Below are 17,319 nucleotides of genomic sequence, written 5' to 3' on the forward strand. Positions count from 1 at the left end.
AACTCCACATGACAGTGATCAGTCAGAGTCTCCAGTTACTATGTTTCCACAACGTGATTCACAATTCAGGAGAAGATCTAAAGAAAATTTGAAAACCTGGGCACATGGAGCGTGTTCTTTGCGCTGGACTGACTCCGGCCCTTGTCCTTCCCCTCCTGGAAAGCCCCCTCGTCTTCCTCTTACCTCCGGTGCTTGGACAGCTCTGGCGCGGGGCCTGACCTCTGTGCTTCCTCCAGGGGCCTCTCCTGCCCACAGATCTTATTTCGGCTCTAATGCCCTTGTTGCTCCTTTAGGGCCCTTAGAGACCTTTTTCCTTTTCCTGTATACCAGATGGAGAGCACGCTGAGGCCGGGGCAGGCCTTACCAACTGTCTTATCTTTCCAGAATCCAGCCCAGCTCTTCACATCAAACAGACACTGAAAAGATCTGTTAAAGGAATGACTGAGGCCCGCCAATGCCCTAAAGAGCTGAGGCAAAGTAGGGGGGCTGCCCTGGCCCCAGGGTGAACACGGACTTCAGGGCCAGGCGTGTAAGACAAACAGGTGGGGGTAGGGATGTGGCAACAGGGGGTGGGGGGGACCATGCCTGTCTAGGGAGCAGCCCCCCCCAGCTTCAGCGAATTTATGCTACGTGGAATGTGAGCTCAGTACTGCCAAACCTTCCAGACTTTCAGGAGAAGCCAGAGTTAGGACTTGTATGAAATACCCTTCTTTTAAAATCTTTGTCACCAATGAAAGTATTTGAAAAGCCCTCCGAGGACCAAGGAAAACAGGTCAACAGACCTTGGGCCTCCAGTGTGCTCTATATGCTTCTGCTGGCCTGTTTCTTACCTTTCCATCTGCTGAGAAGTGCTGTTCCTCTAGCTGCGGCCCGGCCCACCCCCCATGCCCCCCCCCCCCCCGCCGCCCCTCGTGCACACAACAGAGGGAGCAGGGCCTTCCCTCATCTGCGTCTGCGTCTGCAGGAAACCTTAGTGAGGTCTCTTCCCAGGGGGGACACCCTGGCCGCTGCGAGTGCGTCCCATTAACCCTCTCCTAGCCTTTGGCTGAGTTTTAAAGAAAGGTTACTTTATCATCAAGTTCCACCTCACCCATGTTATAAACCTCCGAGTTCCTACTAAGCCTGGCTTTTGAAGTTTTTGCAAGTCTATGAGCACATACACACATTTTAACATATTCCTTCTCAAAACACTTTGGAAAACCAGCATGTGAGGCTGTTGCCACACTGGCCTCGCTGTGGTCTTCTCACTGTGAGAAGGCCTCTCCTTTCTCTGCCGGGGCAGGAACTGTGAGATCCAGCCGCAGGCAAATGCTGCGAGCATGGAAATGCCGGTGGCTACTTTCCTTCAAATCATGCAAGGCTTCTAAGTTATTGTTGTTCCAATATTTTTGAAGACACTTATTTCTGCTCCTTATTAGAAAGTGTTAAGCCTGCTTTCAGTGATCGAGCTGGTTTATGAACTGTTTTTGATGATTCTGCATCACAATATGGGACCCCAGATTCCAACCTCTTATAAATAGAGCTTCCAATGACAAGCCCACACCGGGGTGCGGGTGCAGACAACAACTTACAGTGGATTCTGCACACACGTTTTCATGGGCTCCAGTGATTTCTTCCTTCCAGGAAGTCACTGAACTCAATGGCAAGTGTACTGGGAACTGGGAGGTGATCCTGCGGTTACTCGGCTTAGCTTGCTGACTTTCAGACAGCCTTTAAGTATTTTACAATCTTTCATATGTTTTGACCTGAATATAAGGCTAAGCATTGAATTTCTCTTAAAGGCATAACATACTGCAAACACAGTTCAGCTCATCTGCAGCGCCTCTGAGTGAGGGAGAGGCGTGGGAAATGGTGACATGTCATTTTCCATTAAAAGAGCCAGGTGCTAGCGGCCCGCTGATTTCTCAGCTGTACACCCATCCCCACACCGTGGTCTCCATAGCGCAACTGGGCTTCACAGAATGACCTGTGCGCCCTGAGTGTGTGTCTGTGTGTATAAACCCTTCCCCCTGTGTGTGAGTGGGTGGGGGGGCATGTGTGTGCATGTGTGTGTCCTTTGTTTGTTGGGTCAAATCGAATAAAGTTGTTCAGAAATGCTCTACCACCGGCTAATGCCTCTTCAATTGTTGAATTTTGGTAACTGTCCTAGGGGAGAAATCTATAATTTCAGGGATGCATTTAAAATTTATGTGTCTTTATTTTTCATGAGTAAGATAAATTTAGTCACCGCTTATAATTTGATAACACCTTTGGTTTTAGAAATAATTCAAAACCCATAAAATAGTAGCTTTGGGATATGAAGGTAATAAGAAAAGTAATTTGAAGTTGGTCTATTATCATTGCCTGCTTTGGTTTTAATGGATGTGCATGACACACATTCTAGTTTAAGCTCTTTGGGGGCGGAGATTACTTCTAACATGTCTTGGTATCCTCTCCCACACGTTCTGCGAGCGAGTGGCTGCCATGTCATGTACGCTTACTGAATGAGCGAGGCCGGGACTTGGTGTGGTTCTGCCTTGGTTCCAGCCGAATCACCAATGAGTTGTGAAAGCCCCAGCTAAAGAGACGAGGGATGTAATACAGGTGTGCAGGCACTGTAGCTGCTCTCCTGGATTTGATCATAGAGACCTGCCACAGCTAATGAATGCTCATGGTAAGCTGTCATGGGGAACAGCACTGGCCATATTGTGCTGCTTTGGTACGATTATGTGAAAATCTCCAGGTGCGAGTCACCTTGAGAGAAAACTGGTACATGGGGTGGATCCTGCTGAGGTCGTTCATGATGAAGTAGAGCAGAGAGGCGCGGGCGGCCACCGGTCGATAGTGCTCTCGGGCCTCATTGATTTTCACTTCGGTCACCTTGGCCTCCTGGACCTGTTAGAAAAAGAAATGGTGGTCCATTGTTCAAGCCAACCAGGGCTTCCTGAGAATCAGCTTGTGTGAGTCACAGAGTCTGTGTGTGGGGTGGGATAGATTGTGATCGGGAGAGTGGCTGAGGGTTGGAAAGCTGCCATGGTGTTCCTTAATGGAGCTTAGAGTAACCATCTTTCAGGGGGTGAGTGTCAGCCCTTCTGGCCAGGCAATGTGGGCCGTGCAAGCCTCGCACGCCATTTCTTAAATATATGTCCAATATAAATAACAAAAACTTCTATAAAAAAGTCACAACCAGTGTGGAAGTAGTTGGTTGAACTAAAATGTAAAAACAGCAACAGAAGATGGGAGAGGATGATCAAAGTATTCTAAAAACCTTACATTATTTTTGGAGAGGCTAGATATATTGCTCAATTTTAGTCTTTGTTAAATTAATATATTTATTGTCAAGTCATATAAATAATGAAATATTTTATATATAAATGAAACAAGGTTAATCAACTAAATAAAATAGAATGAGTAACTTTAAAATCTGCAAAGAATAAAAGAGGAGGATAAAGAAAAAGGAAGATAGGAGAAAAAATAAACAAAAAGCCTGGTTAATAGAAAACACAGATTAAGATAGTAGAAATATTTAACTATATCTGCAACGTTAATAAATGTAAATAGGTTACATTCAGTAATAAAAAGACAAAAAATTCTCAGAAGGGTGTGGAAGTGAACAGAAATCACATAATTGATCATATCGGTGTTATCACAGATTCATACTCTTAAGCTCACCTGGGTCCTTAATGCTGCCCATTATTCTATGTGTCTTTAGTCAACTTTTATTTTTTGCAACAACTATTGTAAACCTTCACTCTTCTCCCCAAGTCCTCTACCTCACCACCATTCACTCTCTGAGCAGAGTACATGGGAGTTGCAAGAGGAGAAGTGAGTATAGACAACTCTTTAAAGTAGCCAAACTATGAAATGGTAAAGAGAGAAAGGATTGTAACTTAAAGAGTACATGAATCCTTCAAGACTTTCCCTTCTAGTCCATTAATGTTCTGTCCCTCTACCCTAGCGGCCCATAGGGACCCAAGAACCATTTCTAGATTCACGTTTGCCCTGTATCTCCTATCACATTGGAACTAACTATCGTTCTAAAGATAAGCTCTTGCACAGTGACAAATGAGTACTAGAACTGGTGGGGTGATCATAGTGTAAGGCATCAAATGTTGAGTCACTATATTATACACATGAAACTAATATAAATAATGTAAGATTATATACCAATTACACTCAAATAAAAAGTAAAGCTTTTGTCGGTGACCCAAATTATATTTCTCTGACTTTCTTATGTACCCGTCTGTATTAGTTATTCCTTGCCATCCCCATTAATTCCACTCTTCTTGGCGACTGCTCCTTTTCCTTAAAATCCATGCATCCTCCCACCCCCAGCTAAGATCTTAGCATGCTCAGTCTCTCCCATGTCAGGGGGGAATGCCTTGAAGGATCTATCTACACTTTAAGTTATTACCCTTTCTCTCTTTACCATTCCATAGTTTGGCTACTTTAAAAGTTGTCTATGTTCATTTCTCCTTTCTCAACTCCCATTTACTCTCATTCTAATGCAGGCTTCTGCTTCTCCCCAAATTCATTGATAACTCCTTTTTGCAAAATTCAGTGGGCACATCTCAGCCATTATTCAACACCGTTGGACATCCCTTCCTCTTGAAATGCTTCTTTTCATGATACCTTATTACCTGCTTTTCCTTCCATCTCTCTGCTCCATTCTATCCTTCACATCTTTACTTTTCTTAAACTGTATCAGTATTCCTCAATGCTCTACTCCCAGTCTTATTGTATTACTGGTGTCCTGGGTTCTTGTGATCTCCCAGGATAGAAGTCAAAAGAGATCACCAGAAACCAATACAACCCTGGTGCATTGGCCAGGAACCAAACTCAGGTCTCCAACATGTCAGGCAAAAATCTTACCATGGAACCATCCTGAGTTCTTGGGAGCTCCCGAGATATCAAGAGAGTTCACCATAAGAACAGTACTCAGGGAAAAATGGTGTACTAAGGGAAACAACATTTAAAGGGAAAAGAGAAATACTGCTCCCCGAACAAAAGCCAAGGAATAGTTTTAAAGAAATTGGGGCTGGAAGAATGATGTCTAACCATGATGTCTAAGTGTGGAGAGGTGGGACTCTGGTGCCTGTGTGGTGGAACTACATGCTTCTTCATGCATCACATGTCTCATTAGCATGTTAATTCTTCACTCAGGGGTTTTTTTTTTTGTTGTTTTTTTTTAGCATTTAAATGAGGGAGGGTCACCAAAGGGCAGTCTTTCTTGCCAGTGCACATGTGTGAGTGAAGGGAACACAATTTAAGCTCACGGGAGTAAATCTTGCAGACAGAAGTGTCCTTCAGTCTAGCTGCTAATTGGCTGCAAGGAGAGGGTAAGCTATATGAGGAGATTAATGAGTTTTTGACTGGTACCTGCTGGGCTCCGGGAGTAGCCTGCCTATCTCAATTGCACACACATCTCTTAGGTGACTTCATTCACTTCTAAAATTTCAATGATCAACTACCTGCTGATGATTCTCAGCACTCTATCACCAGCCCAAGATCATATATCCCCAAACCCATGGGACAATCCCATGTGAACGGCTCAAAGGCATTGCAAACTTAACACAACACAAACTGAAACCATCATTTCTTCTCATTCCCAAATCCACTTCTAATCTCTTTTTTTTTCCAGCTATAGACACCAGTACCTTTCTAGATGTTTATTCTTGGAACCTGAGTAATTTCCTTGACTACACCTTTATGTACATACAAAAAGGGGCAAAAGTAGATTTTCAGTTGAGAGTATGCAAAACAGTTTATTCTTGTATCATTTATTACTTATTATATTATTTCCCATATGAACAACTGTAAAGCTACTTATGTCTACCCGTGTATAATCATATCCAATGAATTGGCAAGTTTTTTAATTCTACCTCTGAATTTGCACATAGCTCTTGAATTTGCCCACTTCTTTGCACCACAACTGCCAACCTTAGCTCAGGATACCATCACCTCTAATCGGAATCACTGTGCCCTCCACTACTTTCTCTGCCTCCTCGTTCCCAAGCTCTCCTCCAGACTGTATCTGGAGTGATCTTTCTAAAACACAGTTCTGACTATGTTACTCTCTTGTCTAAAAAGGAAAACAAAAAACTCTTTTATGATCCCCAACTCTCATTCAAGCCCAAACTTCTTAGCATGGTCTACAAAGTCTATTGCAATGGAAACAGCCTACATTTCCTGCCTCATCTCCAGTGACCACTTCCATCTCCTCTACTGTCCCTCCAGTCCTTTCCACGACAGAGAAATGTCCCTCTCCTCTGGTTGAGCTGACTGCTTTCCCTGTGTGTTCACGGCCTCCCGTGCTTCCTCTCCCACAGCCCTCACCACCGCTTTGCAGTTGCCTGTTTGTCTTTCTCCTTCAGAGGATCAGGTCCCAGAAGCCTGGGATTCCGGCAAGTCCATTGTTGTACCCCCAACTTTTGTCATGGAATTTGGAACAGAACAGCCTCCAAGTAAGTATTTATTGGATGAATGGATGAGAAAGTGAAAGAAGACAAACAAGAAATGAAACAGCAAGAGAAAAAAATGTTCTATAAACGCTTGGCACACAGCAGGCACTCAATAAATGTTCGTTGACTTTAAAGAGGAGGATGAAGAAGGAATGAGCTCTAGCCAGTTTGGCTCCATGGATCGAGTGTCGACCTGTGGACTGAACGGTCCCGGGTTCAATTCCAGTCAAGGGCGCATGTCCAGGTTGCGGGCTTGATCCCCAGTAGGGGCCGTGCAGGAGGCAGCCAATCAATGATTCTCTCTCATCTTTGATGTTTCTATTTCTCTCTCCCTTCTCCCTTCTTCTCCGAAATCAATAAAAATATATTAAAAAAAAGTCATTCTTCTATCTCTCTGAAAATTAAGAAAAAGAAAAGAAAAGAAAAGAGAGGGAATGAGGCAGCAGGAAGAGATATTAACATGGTCAATTCCACCTCTGACCTACTCCCTCAAAGTGGTTTGGAAAGTGTCCTCTCCTCTCTTCTTCCCAGGCAGTGGAACTTTTGCTGTAAGTACTGTGTACACTTTGCATGCTTCTCTCTACACTTACGGAGGCCATAGTGAACCACAGGCAAAACCCGGTGGTCACACCAGAGTCCCAGAGACAAGTGAGGCTGGACCTTCCTCCCTTCAGCCTCTCACTCAAACCTCAGCTGTCTGTTATCCCAGGATGGCATGAGCTGGTTTGTCTGCCCTGCCCATGGTTGCTCTCCTTCTTTGCTATTTTTTTGATTAAAAAAATTGATTTTTAGAGAGAGAGGGAGAGGAAGAGAGAGAATGATTGATGTGAGAGCGAAACATGTGTCAGCTGCCTTCTGCACAGCCCCTATGAGGGCTCAAGCCCACATCCCAGGCACATACCCTGACCAGGAATTGAACCAGCAACCTTTTGGAGCATGGGACTACACCCAACCAGCCACATGGGCCAGGGCATTCTTCATTTTTCCTACCTTGTTTCTACCTGGAACAGAGTCTTTATATTTGGAGAAATCCCAATAATCTGACAATAAGTGTATACGCTCAAAGGTGAATTGTTCCTGGACAGTGTTACAGACACACTTAACCAACTCAGACCAGTATCTTTTTTTTTTTTTAATCTTTACCTGAGGATATTTTTTCATTGATTTTTAGAGAGAGTGGACAAAAGAAGGAAAGACAGAAATATCGATGTGAGAGAAACACATCAATTGGTTGCCTCCTGCATGTGCCCAGGGCCCGGGCTGGGGAGAAGCCTGCCACCGAGGTACATGCCCTTGACCGGAATCGAACCCAGGACCCTTGGTCCACTGAGCCGAACCGGATAGGGCTCAGACCAGAATCTTAAATACTCTTCTGATTCAAGAGCAGAGCTGAAAATGAGGGAAGAACTGTGTAGGTTCGCAGCCTGCTGGGAATGGGCAGGGGAGCTTGGCCCTCGGAAGTCATGTCTGCTAGTCACCCACAAGGGAAAATGAAAGCCTCCCAAATGTTGTGAGAGAAGGGGAGAAAGCTGTACCCTAAGTTGCTTGCAGGAAGGTACTGCTTTTGAGAGCTGAGCTTCCTGGGAAGCTAGTGACGTTCTCTCATTAAAGTCAGACATGTGAGATTTCTGCAGGCTGGGGTTTCCTCCAGGTGCAATCGTGCCTGAACCAGCCAACTCTTACAGCAGTGTGATCCCTTACCTTCGGGCAATTCTACAAGCTCACCGAGGAGTTAAGTTTGAGCTCCCAGGCTCTGCACAGACTACTGCACAGGCTTAACTGCTCATCACACATTTGTGGAGGTGACTTGTCAAAAGCAATTCCCAGAAGGTGGGAACTCCAAATACAGAACGTGAGCCAGTCATTTCAGGAATCCTGTCGTTTGATTTTCTAGGAGAAACTTGGGAAGACGGAAAAGCCATCTGTTAGTCTGGCTTCTTTTACCTAAAAGTTGAATGCAGGGCTTGGGAGGGGGGCATTTGCTCCCCAGCTCAGGCTGCCAGGGTAATTTCACCTTTTCCTCGACTTCCGCCGCAGTCTGCTTGGTGACCTCCAGGTTCTCCACCAAGGCCGTGTCTCCCAGGAAGTTCCCAGAGGCCGAGGAGAGGCGAGACAGCAGGCTGTCTTCCAGTGTTTTCAGGGTGATTTTGAAGCCATTCTGCTGTTTTGTGAGATCTGACTGCAAATATCAAGTGAGGGGGAGTCACATACAGAAGCCCAGAGCAGCCTACTCTCAGAATAGGTCTGAAAAAGTAAATGTTTATGGGGCCGGGGTCCTTTCTCTTAGAAATGCAAACTGAAGGCAAAATAGCAGAATGATTGAGACCATAAGCAGATGAGATGAGCAACTGAGCTGAATCCCAACTGCACCATTTCCTAGTCATGTGACCTTAGGCTAATGACCCCTGTAGACCTTTAGTAACCGGGGCTGGGTTAGTCCCAGTCCCTACACCTGGGAGTGCTGTGCAATGCTGCGCACATGCCAACAGTCTGTTCACGAAACAGAACCTATTTTTGTGAATAGTTAGAAGGTAGGCTCAAGTGTTAGTTCTCCAGAGGGTCCTCTCTATCACCACTTTACTGCTCTCAGAGAATAGATCTCCTACGGATACTTTTTTTTTGGAAAAAAAGTCAACAGAAACTGTCTTACACAATTTAGACAGGATCATTGCAGGAGCCTGCCTCAAGGCTGCTGGGGGTTGCTGGTGTCCAAGCAGATCTCACCTCGTCTTCCCTCTCGGATTGTTAGGTTCCTATCCTACAGCTCTGGACACTCTCTCTCAGGTGGGGCCATAACCTCAGGCAGCTGCAGCTTCTCTGCTCGTGCACAGCTGGGGTAATTGCTTTTGGATCCACGAAAGAACAATCTTCCTGTTGGAGGCTCAAGCCATGGCCACCCTGCTCAGCTTCTGCTTCTTACAAAACACATTCCTCAATCCCAGTTTACAACCAGGATTTGCTGTTCTCTGCAGGGAATGCTCTGTGCCAGGGTCTTTAAAATTAGTGAGGGCCCAGCCGGCATGGCTTAGTGGTTGAACCAGGTGGTCACGGTTCGATTCCCCATCAGGGCACATGCCCCGGTTGCAGGTTTGATCCCCAGTGTGGGGTGTGCAGGAGGCAGCTGATCAATGATTCTCTCTCATCATTGATGTTTCTCTCTCTCTCCTTCTCCCTTCCTCTCTGAAATCAATAAAATTATATTTAAAAAAATTAGGAATTGGCTTAGATGCAACCCCCTCATGGAACCTTTTTCTGACTTCCCCAGTTTAAATTAGTCCAGGGCTCTCTAAAATCACCCTGCTTGACTGTCTTCAAGATTCTCATCACCACCTGACATGGCATATACTTTTTGTTTACATTCTCATTTTCTGTGTCCCTCCACTAGACCATAAGCCTGTGAGGGCAGGGACATGGTGTTGCTTTTGACCTGCTGAACCTGAGCGCCTGTGCTTTTGCCTGCTTCGGAGTTGGGCTCTGTGGGTGTGTGCTCAGTAAAGGCATGCTCGCAGGACGTGGACGCCGGGCGCCTCGGCGTCAATCTCACATACACTGTCATTTTGGATGTGCATTTATAATCTAATCTGGCCTAAAGAGCATAAAACAGGGATGTTACTTGCCGTGGACTGAATTGTGTCCTCAATAAATCATGTTGAAGCCCTTCCCCCCATATTGGAAATGGGCCTTTAAGGGGTTGAATAAGGTTCAATGAGGTCGATAGGGTGGGGCTCTGGTCTGATGGGAGTAGTGTCACCAGCGAGGTTCTCTCTCTGCACACGAGGAGGAGGCCTGGGAGTGCACAGTGACATGGTGGCCATCTCCAAGCCAGGAAGGAAGGTCTCTCTGGACACCAAACATGGGGTCCCCTATCTTGGATTTACAGCCTCCAGGACTATGAAAAAATAAATGTCTGTCATTTATTATAGAAGCTTGAGCTAAGACACTATCCTATGGTGGATGAGCCGCCTGTTTTTAATGCCCTTGCAAAATTGAACCCTGCTTAGTTGTGACACAAGCATGAGAACATGTGTGACAGGAGGCCCTCATGGCTGGCCATGCAAGTTCATAGCCCCTCCAAGGCCCTGCGATGAGTGTCTGTGTCTGCCTCGGTTCTTCAGCTCACTCTAGCCTCTGTCTTCCCGGTGTTCCAGGTGGCTAGAGGTGTTGGCGCTCCTCAGTCTAGCAGAGTCCCAGCTGCTCAGCTCCCGAGAAAACAGCCCACATACTTCCCCCAGGGAGGACGCCCTGCGGGATCTAGTGACAGCGTGTTGTCTGCCTCCCTTTCTCAGCGGATCCTGGACGCACCTTCAGCTGCTCCAGGTCTGGCCTCTCCATGCTGACCACAGCGGCCAGCAGCTGGTCCTCCAGGCCATCCCTGGTCACAGTGAAGTTGATGAGGGTGGCCTGAGCCTGCAGCTCCGGCTGGTAGTGAGGATTGGCCAGCTTGGTGTGAAGTATGAGCCGGAACTTGGGATTGTATTCACACTCTTTGTCTCCGATTTTAATGAACCTGGAACAGAAAGGCTCGGGTAAAGGTGGGTGCCTTCCCGTGAGATTCAATCAGAGACAGAATTCTAGATTTGTTTGAAGATCATAGCAAATAATATTGCCATATTCAGGTGGATTCCTTTGCATGGCTAGTGTGAGCCCTGGGATCCCTGTTGCCCTAACGTGGGAAAAAGGGGTGGAGGACTGATAGACTTTCCCCACGGCCACCATGTTTGATTCTGAATCATGCAAAACTGTGGGGAGAGCCAGTGACACATTATGGAACATCTCCAGCAGATGGCAGTAAAGTGTTTGCAGGAAGGGGCACCTTTTTAGTTTGCACAAAGGTACCTTACAGGCTGGCAATAGGGCTTACTTACGTCTATGGCTGACGGAGAGTGACGTCCATGGATAAAAACGGTTAATTAACTTAACGAGCACATCCCGAGGACATGTAAAGGCGGCTTTCGTCTTGGACACTGGGTGAGGCTTCATGATAATCACCCTTCCCTCTCCCAGGAGCCTGCTGCCCTTCTCTTTCCTCCTGCTTCTGCCACACGCTAATTAGCTATCAGCACCCAGAGCAACCCGGGCTCATCACAGTGACAAAGAGGTGAGTTCTCAGAACTTGGAGGCCTGGCTTGGGTAACATGCTCAAGCTTAAAGTCAGCCTGCTTTTTGGCCACTTTCCTTCTAAAGTTCCTCCAAAATAGTGCACTATGGCTATTTAGAAGGAAGCTAAGGAGGACATTGATGGATGGAAGCGAAGTTACTCTAGAAACTTTCTCTAGGATGTGAGGCAGCTGATCACTCCTCTGCTGGAGGAGACACTGTGGGGGACACTCCACACAAGCTGGGGAGAGCGTGTCCTAAGGAGAGCAGAGCTGTCCACACTCCTACCCGGCTGTGAGCCAGCTCTCAAAGGATGGGCAACACAGCTGAGTCTCACCGTCCTTTTTTAATGACTTCTCTCCCGAGCAGTGGTCCCAGAACAGGATCAATGGACTCCTCCAGGTTTTCAATCAGCACCACGTCTCCAGCTTCCAGGGCTTGCTCTATGGTTTGGAGGTAGCTGGGGAGAAAGTCAGTAGTAGAATGAGCCTGTGGCCAGGTACAGATTCAGAGGAAATTTAACAAGACAGGGGAGGCTCTGAAGCTCAGGGGTGAACTTGGAAGCAACCTACCTGGCATGATTTCTGTGGCCACATTTTTTTCTTATATAGTTTTAGGAATAGGGGAAAATTTCAAAATAAAAATGTGAAAATTAACTATAACCTTTCCATCTTTCATTTAAATTTGGTGTTACTACATGTTTTGATATCATATATTTTCAAGTTTATTATCACTATTTCTATTTATTTTATATTAGATATATAATTACTTATATTTGCATTTATATTTATTATTAGAGTTATAAAGCATATTTGTTTTATAACCCGGTTTTGTACATAAAATGCATTGTAAACATTTTCCCACATCATTAAGTATTCTTCTATAACAATTTTTATATAATTGGCCCTGGCTGGTGTGGCTCAGTTGGTTGGGTGTTGTCCTGTGCACTGAAAGGTTTGATTCCCAGTCAGGGCACATGCACGGGGTTGTGGGCTCGATCCTCAGTAGGGGGTGTGCAGATGCAGCCAATCAATGATTCTCATCATTGATGTTTCTATCTTTCTCTCCCTCTCCCTTCTCTCTGGAACCAATACAAATATATTTAAAAAATCAATAAAAATATTTTAAAAACATTATAGTGAAGAAGAAGAGGGACACATATAAGCTAATACTGAAATATTTTATAGAACTTCAACAATACAGATATGTAGAAAAAAGTCTAAAAGGATATCATATACCAAAAAGTTAGCAATCTTTTTCTGTGAATAATGAATTACAGGATTTTAATTTTTGTCTTTGTGATTTTTTTTGTACAACCTTTTTTCTTTTACTGCAATAATATATATATATATATTTTAAATGAGAAATGTCACAATAAATGTTACTAAATATAAAACTAAATAATTAAAGGCTGGTATATTATTATATGAGTAGAAAGGAATAAAGATCCATTTAATAAGAAAATTTAACATACAGTAAAATGTCACCTCTAATAAAATGGGGGAAACGATGGAGAATCTTTTATAAATGGTATTAGAAAATGGCTAACCACTTCAAAAATAAAAATTAGATCTATACTTTATATAATACCCTAAAACACATTTCAGATGCTTGGATTTCAGTGTAAAAAAAACCATTAAAAAACTAAAAATTCTAGGTGAATATTTACATAATTTCTGCACAGAAAAAGACTTTTCTAAGCTTGATCAATGAAAGAAATGAGTGCAAATATGAACAAACTGTAGTATGTTCCAGCCCACAAATAAAAAGACAAATGACACGCAACCAAACATCCACTCCTCTGATGAAGGGAGACTATACTAAATAATCTCATCACATCTGCACTAATAAAAGACAAAGATGCTAATTGACCGTACCTTCGCTATGCCCAAGCCACACCCACCAGCCAATCAGAGCGACTATATGCAAATTAACCCAACCAAGATGGTGGCTGGCAGCCACGGAGCTGGAGCAAGCAGGAGGCTTGGTTGCCCTGGTGATGGAGGAAGCCAAGCTTCCTGCCTGCCCTGGCCGGCTATGGCCTCCACAAAAGTCAACAAAGTTTCAATTATAGAAGCTAAATAAATCCCAGATACCTGTTTCCAGCCAGCCTCCACTGGGAACTTGGGTGGCTGGGGGCCGTGGCCAGCCTGCAAACAGCCATCAGCCCCTCACCCAGGATGGCCACACCCTCATGGGGAAAGGGTCCCTGCTGGGGGGCTTGGCCAGCCTGCAAACAGTCATCAGCCCCTCACCCAGACTGGCCAGGGACCCCAGCGGGACCCTCCACCTTGAAGGGAGTGTGGCCAGCCTGAAAACGGCCCTCAGCCCCTCACCCAGGCTGGCCAGGCACCCCAGTGGGGACCCCCACCCTGAAGGGGCTGTGGCCAGCCTGAAAACAGCCCTCAGCCCCTCACCCAGGCTGGCCAGGCACCCCAGCGGGACCTCCACCCTGATCCGGGACACCCTTCAGGGCAAACCAGCTGGCCCCCACCCATGCACCAGGCCTCTATCCTATATAATAAAAGGGCAATATGCAAATTGACCCTAACAGCAGAGTGACTGGGAATCACTGGTCACTATGATACACACTGACCACCAGGGGGCAGATGCTCAATGTAGGAGCTGTCCCCTGGTGGTCAGTGTGCTCCCACAGGGGGAGCTCTGCTCAGTCACAAGCCAGGCTGCCAGCTGCCAGTACAGAGGTGGTGGTGGGAGCCTCTCCTGCCTCCTCAGCAGTGCTGACTGCAGCTAGGCCTGCTCCCCGCTGGCAAGTGGACATCCCCTGAGGGCTCCTGGGCTGCCAGAGGGATGTCTGAGTGCCAGCTTAGGCCCAATCCCCTGGGGAGCGGGCCTAAGCCAGCAGGGGGTCATCCCCCGAGGGGTCCCAGACTGGGAGAGGGCACAGGCCGGGCTGAGGGACCCCCCCAAGTGCACAAATTTTTGTGCACTGGGCCTCTAGTATTATATATAATAAAATATTTGCATTCAAATACTAGATACCGAATCTAGAAAACCATCTAACAGAAGAGTAGTCAATGGACATGAACAGAGAATTATTTGGACAGGTGTTTACCAAGGGCTTCCTATGTGTCAAGCACTGTTTTTGGTATTAGGGCAATAGGAATGAGCAAAAAGAACAAACTTTTTCCCCCCTAAAATTCAGTTATTGGTTAGTTAGAAAAGAATACTTTAATTAAATGTCTCATGTCATTTCTCACCAAAGTTTGCTCTATAAGAAAGAGTCCATTCTGTATTCAATATTCACTTTAACTATTTTTGCAACATTGCATGTTTGCTTTAAACAACCGTGGGTGAGCTGGACCTCTGGACAAGCAGGTTTGGGACAAGCGGTCAGAGCAGCAAACCTCACTTTGGAAGCCATGTGTTCGAGTAAATAAACCTTGGATCTCTAAGTGAGATCACCTTGGTTCAAACACTGCCTCCATCAATTTAAAAATATTTAAATTAATTTTTAATTGTGGTAAAATATACAAGAAATCTACCATCTTCACCATTTTTAAGTGTAAAGTTCGGTGGCACTGAGAACATTCCCACTATTGTGTTACCATCACAACCATTCCTCTCCAGAACTCTCTTCATCTTGCAAAACTGAAACCCTGTACCCCCTTAAACAATGAGTCCTCATCTTCCCTACCCCTCCTCTGGGGGACCAATTCTGCCCCTGTGAACCTGACAACTCTAAGTACCTCATATAAGTGGAATTACGCAGTATTTGTCCTTCTGTGACTGGCTTATTTCACTTAACAGGCTGTCCTTAAGGATGTTAAGATTCATCCATGTTGTAGCATGTATCAGAATTTCATTCCTTTACAAGGCAGAATAATATTCCATTGTATGTACATACTACATTTTGTTTCTCCATTTATCTGTTGATGGACAGGTCGATTGCTTTCTCCTTTTGACTCTTGTAAATAATGCTCTTATGCCCATGGGGGAACTGATATCCATTGCTTTTAAAGCTGTGTACTCTTGGGGAAATCACTTCTGTGAAACTCAATTTCCTCAAATGTGAATGGTACCAATAACACTAACCTTATATGTGGTGTGGATTAAAAAAGCATCTATAATAATAAAAGTGTAATATGCTAATTAGACCGGACGTCCTTCCGGACAACCTTCTGAATGAAGCCAAGGCTGCGAGGGAAGCCCAGGTCCCCAGTGCCTGAGGGAAATCAGTGCTGGCAGCCTGGGGAAGGAAGGTCTACTCTCGCACGAATTTCATGCATTGGGCCTCTAGTTTGAAATAAAACTTGTACCATCAAGAATGGCACATGTCAACCACCTAATACATGGCCTGGGCCCTGTCCCTCTCCCTCATTACCCTACTGTATTTCTCTCATGTATCCTAGGGCACCGAATAAGAATTGAATATTGAAAATACAGGGCTAAGTTGTAACAGGGCTAATGTAGCAATGGGGTGAGAGATGCTGAGGCCCAGGCCTGTGCAGTGTGGCGTGTACTGGACTGACATTCTCTCTGGTATTCACATCCCTTCTTGCAGTAGTAACTCCCATCTTGTAGGTTCAAAGCCGTATGGCAGGCACAAAGGGCTCTGAAGTTTCCTTGGCTGCTATGCATCCAATCGCAAATGTCCTGTTGCTCCTCAGGAGTAAGAGAGTTTAGGTTTGTTCACTGTGGCTCAGGGGCAGAGGCGGGAGGAAGGGGTAGGAGAGGCCTAAGGTGGGCAGGTTTTGGCTCAAGGTGAGGAAGACTTTGTAAAACACAGATTCCGACAGTGAAACATGATGCTTGGGGAGTCAGGGAGTGTTCAAGCAGAGATGCGAGGGTGGAGGCCAGGGATAGTGGAGCCAGGGCTCCTGAGTGGGTTGAGAGGCTGACACGAGTGATCTCTAATGAGAGAGAAAACCAGAGACTGGCTACCCAAGCATCTTGCATTGAGATGTGTCCTGAAATGGGAGGAGGAACATGGGAGACCAGGAGGGACCAGGAGAGTAGAAAGAATCCACAGGGGCTTATGGTCCGCTTATAACACTTTGGTTTGCTCTGCATAAATGGCAAAAGTGGGACCTTTCGTGCCAGGCCACTTACCCCTTCCGACCGATCTGGGTGACCCGGAGGTCTTCTCCGTATTTGTTCTTGACCCATTTGATGCCTTGCAGCTGAGGGTCAACCAGGAGCGGCCAGCGCTCACAGGTGACCAGGATGGTGGCGTTCTCCACGGACATGCGGTCAGCAGGGAGGCCCTGGTTCTGCCACGCAGCCACGTCGGCATCATCCGTCAGCATCCTCAGGGGGTCCAGGCCGGGGGTGACGGGGATGGGGACCTGAGGATGAAGAAGCGCCCCCACACTCAGAACGGCAGCGTGCCTCCTCAGCTGGGGTGGAGGCACAGTGGTTCCCTAAAATGATGAGTTAGTTCCTTGAAAGTGCTTTCCTGGGTGTGTAATTATTTCTGGCAGCAGGATTTTTAAAGTCCTGATAGTAATTTTTATGTTGACTGATGAAAACAGCAGACATTCAGCCTGTGTGACCCTTGCCCTTCAGTTTATTCACCTAAATCAGATTTCTACCATAAATCATTTGTATCTGAATCAATAACCTCTTCGGTGGCCTTACCCGTGTTAACATACTGCATGTCTGTGCTAACATACTGCATGTCTGTGCTTCTCGTGCGTGTTTCACAAGCCAGGCTCCACGCTTACTGAGCTTTCTCTGTCTGTGCAGCCAACACTGACCGCTCTCTGCTCTCACTGCCTCACCCCTTGTTGATAGAGGCCCAGTGTGCCGAGAACCGGAG

The 17,319-nt window shown here is 45.9% G+C and overlaps 1 protein-coding gene across 6 annotated transcripts in view; it reads right to left on the bottom strand.

Moving 5' to 3' along the window:
• Positions 1-17,319, bottom strand: part of DNAH9 (dynein axonemal heavy chain 9) — a 342,415-nt gene that overhangs the window by 58,377 nt on the left and 266,719 nt on the right. For all 6 annotated transcript variants that reach the window (XR_011468497.1, XM_070395266.1, XM_070395267.1 and 3 more), the window contains 5 exons: positions 16,611-16,846; positions 11,875-11,997; positions 10,743-10,947; positions 8,455-8,619; positions 2,734-2,874 (listed from right to left, as the gene is read on the bottom strand). Coding sequence is in view for 5 of the 6 variants with exons in the window: in XM_070395266.1 (XP_070251367.1) it covers positions 2,734-2,874; positions 8,455-8,619; positions 10,743-10,947; positions 11,875-11,997; positions 16,611-16,846 (870 nt within the window). In the remaining variant the exon portion in view is untranslated. The remainder of the gene's footprint in view (positions 1-2,733; positions 2,875-8,454; positions 8,620-10,742; positions 10,948-11,874; positions 11,998-16,610; positions 16,847-17,319) is intronic.

This window comes from Myotis yumanensis, unplaced genomic scaffold, assembly GCF_028538775.1.
Source record: "Myotis yumanensis isolate MYYU_CA2020_CCGP unplaced genomic scaffold, mMyoYum1.0.hap1 SCAF_16, whole genome shotgun sequence".
Classification (NCBI taxonomy): domain Eukaryota; kingdom Metazoa; phylum Chordata; class Mammalia; order Chiroptera; family Vespertilionidae; genus Myotis; species Myotis yumanensis.